The sequence below is a fragment of the Xiphophorus maculatus genome, chromosome 8, assembly GCF_002775205.1.
Source record: "Xiphophorus maculatus strain JP 163 A chromosome 8, X_maculatus-5.0-male, whole genome shotgun sequence".
In the NCBI taxonomy this organism is placed as follows: domain Eukaryota; kingdom Metazoa; phylum Chordata; class Actinopteri; order Cyprinodontiformes; family Poeciliidae; genus Xiphophorus; species Xiphophorus maculatus.
In genome coordinates, this window is record NC_036450.1 from 16,728,809 (window position 1) to 16,737,342 (window position 8,534).

Here is an 8,534-nt window from a genome sequence, read left to right on the forward strand (position 1 = left end):
ATATTCTGCCGCGCCATTGTATTTGATGTTTAGGTGCGCGTGCAAATAAAGCGATGGGTTTAAAAATGGCCGGTTTTAGCTACGGTCAAAACTCAAAATTAGAGGTCTCACTTGAGATGTTGTGAATGAACTACCGATGCAGTCTCCATAATAGCTTCAAAGTAAGTACTAAGCATAGCTCGGCAGCTCATAGGCTGGGGATACATACTTCTTTATTGATTTTGGAACACTGATCAGTTTGTTTTCACTATGTTGTGTTTTGGTGACCATTTTACATCAAACAGTCATCTAACAGGTTATTTCTCACCCCATAGCTTTCTTTGTGCTTTAAACATCTGTAAGGTGATATTCTAATTTTGAACTTGAAGCTGGTTAAATTAAGTTTAATATCATTTTAACATCCAGATGGGACACATTAGCAGCCACCAGTATCAGATTCAGGGTCATTGTCATCCATCCATCCATCCATCCATCCATCCATCCATCCATCCATCCATTCATTCATTCATTCATTCATTGTCTGTACACCCTTGTCCCTACTGGGGTCAGGAGGGTTGCTGGTGCCTATCTCCAGCAAACGTTTCAGGTGAGAGGCGGGGTAGACCCTGGACAGGTCGCCAGTCTGTCGCAGGTCATTGTGATCCACTTCTACACAATTAATTGTTAGTATATTGCATAGCAAAATGTCCTTCTGAATAACATGAAAATGTTGCCTAAGTAAATTTTCTTGGCAAAGGTCTTTTACTAAAGAAACTTGCTTCTCTCTGGAGTTGCTATGCTGCTTCTTTAACTTGTTAATGAGTTGAGTGAGACATAAGGTCAGATGTTTACCAATGTATTTCTGAGCAAAATATGCCCACCATTTAGGTATATAACAACTTGGCAGCAAAATTATATATATATATAAGAGCAGGTTGTGATCTTTCTAAATAACCACTCATTTGTCCCAGACCCAGGATGGCCGCTAAGAGTTCTGTCAGAGCGGACGAGGGCCTGATGATGATGCAGGAGCTTGATGATCGGCTGAAAGAACAAATTGACAAACTTGAGCACATTCGTCTTGCTGCAGTTGAAGTGAAAGACAACTTGTCTGGGGTGCGTTTCTATGAATACTCATTTTTAACAAATAAATTTAGCTAAATTCATGTTTGTATTCCATGTGATGCTTTTTTCTCTCTCCTAAAACAGAGCAACAGTGATCTGAGCCAGTCTATCAGTGACCATTTGGAATGGTTAAATCACTTATCTGATCGAGTTGAGACTCTTCACATGAACACAGCAGTTTTCGTTCAGGTAGGAAGCAGATTATTACATTCTTTTTGGGAGCTTGTATTCTGTGAATACCTTCTTGCTTGTAGATCTATCTGCAGCCAGGTGCATTGTGCTTTTTCTTCTTTTATTTATGAATTTCTCTCAATGTTTCCAGATGAATCCAAAACCTCGGGCGTGGACATCCAGACGGGGTTCAAGACAAAGTTTCCGACTGGGACGTCACCAGGCGGACGATGCTCTGTCTGAGTTCGGCTGGTCCCCAGTTCGTATGCGGCGTAACAGTGATGCTGCCTCAGAAATGTCCTGTAATTGGTGAAAGAGAACCTTGAATTTTTTACATACCAAGGGACCAATGTAATCCAAAAGTAGAATTAGGATTTAACTAATATTTTCGTTAGGCTCCCTGCTTTTTCAGAAAAAATTTCCCCTTTTTTTGTTTTTTACTTAAAGTAAAAAGCCCTGCCTTCATCAGTCAGCATGGTGTTTCCCAACCCTGGTCTTTGAGGCACACTGCATTTCTTTAGATGTTTCCCTGCTTTAACACGCCTGATTCAGATGATTACAGTTCAGCAAAAACCTATTAATCAGTCATCAGTAGAAATCAGGTGTGCTGAAGCAGGCAGGGCAGTGTGCCTACAAGTAGCATACCTGAATTTTAGAGCACCTGCATATGGTTACTACAATCACTTCCATTGCTGCTGTCTTCAGCTGTACGTTAACAATGTCCCACTTTAATAGTATTAGATTTCCGAAAGTGTTGCTGTATACTTACTGTTTAATCCTACAAAATAAAACAAGTTAGTTTTTCAAATTATGTTCTGTTGGATTTATTCGGAATGCAGCAAATAAATATACATACTGTCATTAATAATTTTGTAGCAATGAGATAAGTAGAAGTTTTTTTCCCCCTTTCTGTTGTAATGTTCACTTTTAAATATTAAACTATATTTAAAAGTGGCAATCAACTTTCCCATATAATCAATGGGCCAATGAAAAAAAGGCTGACTGGAACATAATTGTACATGAAAGGTCTAACAGGGATATCAGACCAACAACGAAAGCTTATTAGCAGTCTATTACATTGGACTATGGAAAAAGTCCAATGTACTATGGAAAAGTCCAGTGCTGTTTACTTTCAACAGCTTGCATAATAAGTATGCAAGCTACTTATTATGGAAAGTAAACAGCTGTTGTAGCGTGCATAATTTGAGGAATAGAAAAATAGACAATTTCATTTGAAAAATTTCAACTTATAATGAGATCCTATATTGAAGTTATAATTAAGAGAGCATCAATATTTTAAAACCCCAGTCACAAAATATTGTGGGGCTGAAAGAGTCTGTGCTCGCATATAAAATGACTGACTTTTGGTAAGTTTGGTACTAACAGAATTTTAAGTTTAAAATGTTGCAGGACATTAGATTTTATAGATGCACCAAAGAATCAGAATCAACTTAATTTGCTACGTTTTTGGGCACTAATAAAAAATTTGACGTCGGTTTCTGTAACTGGCATTGTAATGAAACATGCAATAAACAAAACAAAACAAGCAAAACTGTCTATTGTTTAAGCTGAGTAATTGACTACCCTGCCTTGGAGATATAGATTGTATTCGGCAGAGAGATGGCTTGGGGATAGATCTGAGGGTAAAAGCATAGTCTGTAGCAATAAATAATAATAAATAATAAACATAAACACAACAATACAACAAACAAAAAAGCCCATTGTGGGTTTAAAAAGAAGTAAGCATAGATATCTGTAATCCTACTGATATTAAGTACATTTCCGTTCATTACGAAAGCCATTTTGTCGGAGAAATGTCATCTATGTCTTAAATAAATATATGGGACTAGTGCTTGATTATATGTTCTAATGATCTGCCATACACAAGCATTACTGAGCTCAAGCAGAAGAGGGCGCTGTTGTTGACCCACCATTATGCCGCTGTTAACCGTCTGTTATAAATAAAGGTTTGGCAGTACGCGTGGGGTGATATTTCTGGAAGGAACTGAGTCGCTTAAGTACTACTAGTACATTGTCTTATTTAAAAGGTTCACTTCCAGACAGACTGAGTGCATTTGAACTTTTTTAACGATTCACAAATATCACAAAAGCCGACTGAAACCTTGAAAACATGGCCGAAAGCGACTGGGATACGGTGACTGTGTTGAGGAAGAAGGGCCCTACTGCTGCCCAGGCCAAGTCCAAACAGGTCAGTATAAGTACGCGTAAAACCGTTTGTTTGGTTTGTGTCCCCCCCCCTTGAATCGTTTTCCTGCGAGACATTAAAATGGCGCACTCTGGTTGTCTGCGTTTGTTGTCGTGGAAACTGGCGTTTTTCTTGTTTATGTGTCCGACTTCTGCATCGCGTGGTGCGGTTTAAAGACAACAGATGCGACCGTTTTATGTTGCTCCACAGGGGCAACATAATGTTGATATTAATGTTGCTGATAGAAGTGTTTCTTTTGCTTAACAGCTGACAGGCTTGGCCAACACAGATTAATCTTTGACATATGTGAAGTTTGGAAGTGAAAGTACAAGCAGTGCCGTTTCGTTTTTAAGTCTTAGACACATTAAACGGTTCACAAAACGTTATTATTGGTACATAAGTCATAGTTCTGGAGACAACGACCAGATTTCTGGCTTAAATTCAGTTGAAAGTCTGTTGCTAGGTTTGAAAAGGAAGTGTCCAAAGAATTAGACTGAGCTTGGTCACAAAAGTTTGTAGTTATAATATGACAAAATGTGAATCACGTGACGTGGATCTAAATACATTTCAAAGCACCGTAATTATCACTAAAATGCTATTTAAACTGTAAACAGTTATAGGCATACATCTCTGCCAAAATGACAGGTGACACTGATTTCTCTAATGTGGAAATATTTTTTGTGTTGAGTGAGCTGAGAGATCATGCTGACTGGGTATAAATGCCAGATTGCATTGAGGCAATGTTGGTGACCATGGTGCCATTTTGTTGCGTCAATACACAAAGATAAGCAGACTCATTTATTAGCCTCATTCTTGGAAGTGACAAACAAAAGCAGATAGAGCTCACCACAAACATAGTCATAATTAAATTTTACCTCCAATAAAACAGCAATTAGTTTGGAGACTTATTGTTCACCCTTCCTCCTTTGTTTATGTTTTTCCTCCAGGCAATCACTGCTGCTCAGAGACGTGGGGAGGATGTTGAGACGACTAAAAAATGTAACTCGTTACAAAAAGACAAGTTTTTAACAGCTTTAAATAACGTTTATGAACTCATTATTTTTCGCTGATCAAAATTGGCTCTAGATCAGGGGTCTCAAACTCCAGACCTTGAGGGCCGCAGTCCTGCAACTTTTAGATGTGCCTCTGCTGCACCACACCTGAACAGAATAATTAGGTCATTAAGGCTCTGGAAAACTGATCTGCACAAGGAGGAAGTCATTAAGTCATTTCATTCCAGTGTTTTGTATCTGTGGCACATCTAAAAACTGCAGGACTGCGGCCCTCGAGGCCTGGAGTTTGAGACCCTTGCTCTAGATAAACTCAAAAGCTGCATTTGCATGTCTAAGTGCCTCGAACCGGTCCTTGTCACACAGGGTCTGCAGGACAGAATAAGCAGCACCTTGTGACCAAAAATACTGCCAAACTGGACAGGGAGACAGAGGAGCTGCACCACGAGAGGGTTCCTTTGGAGGTGGGCAAGGTCATTCAGCAAGGCAGACAGGAGAAGGGAATGACCCAGAAAGACCTCGCCACAGTGAGTATACACACTTTGCATACTGACCTTCTGTGGCAACTTGTAATGTTTTACTGACGTTCACTGATAAATACACTTGTAGATATAGGAGTTAAACACATTGTCTTAGTTTTGACTTGTTTAAGCATGTTTTCTAACCTGTTTTTACACTCAGAAAATTAACGAGAAGCCTCAAGTGATTGCCGACTACGAAAGCGGAAAGGCGATACCCAACAACCAGGTCATGGGAAAAATTGAGCGAGTCATTGGTAAGAAAGGCTCTTGATACACATAAACACGAGAACACTGCATATAGTACACATAATGTAGGAAAGAAATACATGGAGTTTTAATAATGGGTTACTTACTGGAAGACTGGCATTGAAAAGGTGAACAAAATTGCTATCTGAACCCTTTTTTTTCATTTTAATGTTGAAGCATTAGTTGAAATCATTAGACACGTTGCATTGGTATTGGGTCCAGAACTGAATGTGTAAATGGGTTGTTTGCCTGTTATATTTGATAATAAACTTACTGAATCCAGAAAAATCTTGTACCGTGTTAATGAAAGTAGAGGCTGTAAATTATTAGTTATAGCCTGTTCAATGAATATGAAAAAATATCTTCTGTTCAGTATTAGGTTTTCTGTCTTTTTCATTTCTTATTTTTAATTTTTTCTTTTTTTCTGTCAGGCCGAAAGCTGCGTGGGAAAGATATTGGGCAACCCCTAGAGGCCAAACCGAAGACGAAATGAACACAAAGCCTCGAAATCAGCCCTCCCCATCCCCATATGTGTCCCCTAATTTAACCCTGAATCCTTTCCAAGGATTTCTTGGAACTCTCTTCCAAGAAATCCTTATTCCTGTACCCATCTCCCATCCCACCCAGCCAAATATCCCACTTCTCTTCTCCAATCCTCTTCCTTACCTGGGCTGATCTCACCTGCGTCCCGCCCGAGGACCTGGTGATCGACTGTACCACAGGCTGCGTACGAACGGGTCATCTGTAAAACTTAATGTAAACAAACATGATTGAATGCATTTTTTTTCTCAGTAAATTTCTTTCACCTTTTAGGCTTTTAGCATGACGGTGGTAAGTCATTCAGAGGCTAACTCATTTTTCATGATCAAACAAGTCTAACTTTCAGATCTGAGCATGTTGTAAAACCACAAGTGCTTGACTGCATCTTTTTTTTTTCTTCACACTTTTAGGACAACTTGGTGGATGTTAATACCGTGCTTGAAATGTTTTAATGCTAAATAAAGTTTAGCAGTTTATGATGTCAGGTTTTAAGATTTCAGAGCAAAAATAATACTCGCATGTTCATTTGTAAAATTAATACTTATGGGGTGTTATTTACTTTGTAGAACAAACTTTGTTTTAATATTCAAAATCTGAAATCTTGAATGTTATGACAAATGTGATCCACCAGGTGGCAGAATAAGATCAAAATGCTTTTGGGTGGTCCAACTCAATTGCAAGGCTTCTTATTTGCTCCACACAAAAAAAAGAAGGAGAGGAAAAAATCAGATAATACATTAAAAAAGGGCCTTAAAAGTAATCATGTATTAAAAAAAAAACAATGAAGCTCAAAAAAACAATATTCAATTGGAATGAATGACTGGATGGTTGGCAGAATTTTTTTCTCATCCAATTAAAGGCTGTTCCCACAGCAAAAGTGTAATTGAAATGCAAGTGTTTGATGTAAAGGCTGCTGGAGGTTGAGGCGGCCGTGTTTTAACTGATGAGGTTGTGTAATTCTGCTGCAGTTGGCTAGTAGGCAAGTTTTGCTGCAGAAACAGGAAAAGCTACAATTCCTTTAAGGGAGAGGAAACATCCAAAGGAAGCTGTAGATGTGTGTCATCCAAGCATGGAAGCGAGTCTGATTTCTATATCGGAGTGGATGACGATTGAAAAAAAATCTTTACACAGATACACACAGAAAAATCATCACATCTATGACTGAAGTGTAGGAATTATAGACTTACATATTTTTATTGCCATATAAAAAAAAGTTCACATTTTCTGTTTAAATATTTAGCCATAACTTGGAGGCACTTTCATATGCCAAGGAAACGGCCCTAAAAATTGAACTGGAGTAGGAATATTGAGATTAGCTGTGAATAAGTGTTTGGCCCTTTACAAGCTAATTCTATTTTTGCATGTTTTGTTGCCCAAAAATATTTCAGGTTCAAAAGTATAAAATGGAGTTTTGAAATGATTTCCTTAAAGGACGTGAGGGGAAGTGACACAAATCAACCTGGCTCTATGATGTGGAAAAGGTAATGGCTGCTTCCTAAATGTCACTGGCTGTCCCATCCTTTGTATGAAAGGCATCAAACATTTAATGTTTCTGAAAACTGGTCTTTGACAATTATGTGGAGGAATGTTAGCCCTGTTGCTTTAATTTATTCACAGCTATTCAAGCAATGCTACATTTAGGTAATTCTACATTTTCTCAATTTAGATTGAGGCCAGTTTTTTACTGAACCCCTTGAAAACCTCATAATATTTATACAGTATTTGTTGACTTTTTGGATGCTGCATGACCTTAAGTTCAAGTGCATCCCAGGACATCACCTCCATGTTTCATTGGCAACATGATCTCTTTTTGTAGTTCTGTAAGTTTTATGCCAGGAGTAATGGGGTGCACAATGTCCAAAAGGTGGGTGGGTGGGGTTTCTGGTGGGTTAGTTGGATACTTGACAGACTCCTTTACTTGGTGGGAGTGTGTGTGTGGGAGACAGAGACCAGCAGTGTTCCTGGAAATGCCACTCCATTGGCCAAAACACCCTAGCAACATGGTTCCACCTATGACAGAGGAGCACCCGGTGGTTTGAAGGAGTGATGTGAAGCAGAAAGCTGTGGGGTGGGCCGGTGTGAGGGGGAGTCAGTGGCAGCACGGAGGAGACACATGGGTGGGGGCATAGGGCAGAGCTGTTTTGGCCTGAGGCTCCAAACTCCAATTGAGATTCCTCAACACGACCAACCTGTTATAGGTTGAAGGGTTAACGGGTGATGCACCTGCGTCTTTCACAACAGCAAACATTTCCACTGTGAAAATGCTACTTTTTTTTTTTTTTTTTTACATTTGTTTCACCTTAAAATTTTTATTCAGAAATTTTAGCATCTTTTTACTAATTCAAGAACATATCTTCAATTTAGTCATTAATATACAACTTTTACATAGTTTTTTTTTAATGTGTGTCTGTGTAAAACATACCCTTATAAAATTCTGTTTCTAAGGAGGACCTGAACTAAAATGTTCACTTTATAAACTCTAATTTATGATAAAACAAAAAAGCTATGTACATATTTATATGACTCAGCTGCATTAGCTTTTCACAGTCACTTTCTACCAACACTGACAGAATATAGTTCATTGTTGGACGCATGTTTATTATGTTGGCCAAAATTAAAGTAACAGCATTGGCAACAATATACAAAAACGCACTTATTTAAATTATCATAATGGCTGCAATAGAAAGATATTAAATTGAATAAAAACATTGTTTTAAGCATCTATTCTTGCTACTT

At 38.4% G+C, this 8,534-nt stretch overlaps 1 protein-coding gene across 1 annotated transcript; it reads left to right on the plus strand.

Moving 5' to 3' along the window:
• Window positions 1–3,227: 3,227 nt before the first annotated feature.
• Window positions 3,228–6,282, plus strand: edf1 (endothelial differentiation related factor 1). The gene is made up of 5 exons (XM_005810060.2): window positions 3,228–3,484; window positions 4,429–4,480; window positions 4,858–5,018; window positions 5,173–5,266; window positions 5,690–6,282. The coding sequence occupies exons 1-5, from the start codon at window positions 3,407–3,409 to the stop codon at window positions 5,749–5,751; spliced, it is 447 nt and encodes a 148-aa protein (XP_005810117.1). The 5' UTR covers window positions 3,228–3,406; the 3' UTR covers window positions 5,752–6,282.
• The last annotated feature ends 2,252 nt before the right edge of the window (window positions 6,283–8,534 follow it).

What these genes read in the sequence shown, in the direction of transcription:
- edf1 (XM_005810060.2), top strand. Translation starts at nt 3,407, where the DNA reads ATGGCCGAAAGCGACTGGGATACGGTGACTGTGTTGAGGAAGAAGGGC. An exon ending in CCCAGAAAGACCTCGCCACA is followed by an intron (nt 5,019 to 5,172) that starts GTGAGTATACAC and finishes TTTTACACTCAG; the next exon opens with AAAATTAACGAGAAGCCTCA. An exon ending in AAAAATTGAGCGAGTCATTG is followed by an intron (nt 5,267 to 5,689) that starts GTAAGAAAGGCT and finishes TTTTTCTGTCAG; the next exon opens with GCCGAAAGCTGCGTGGGAAA.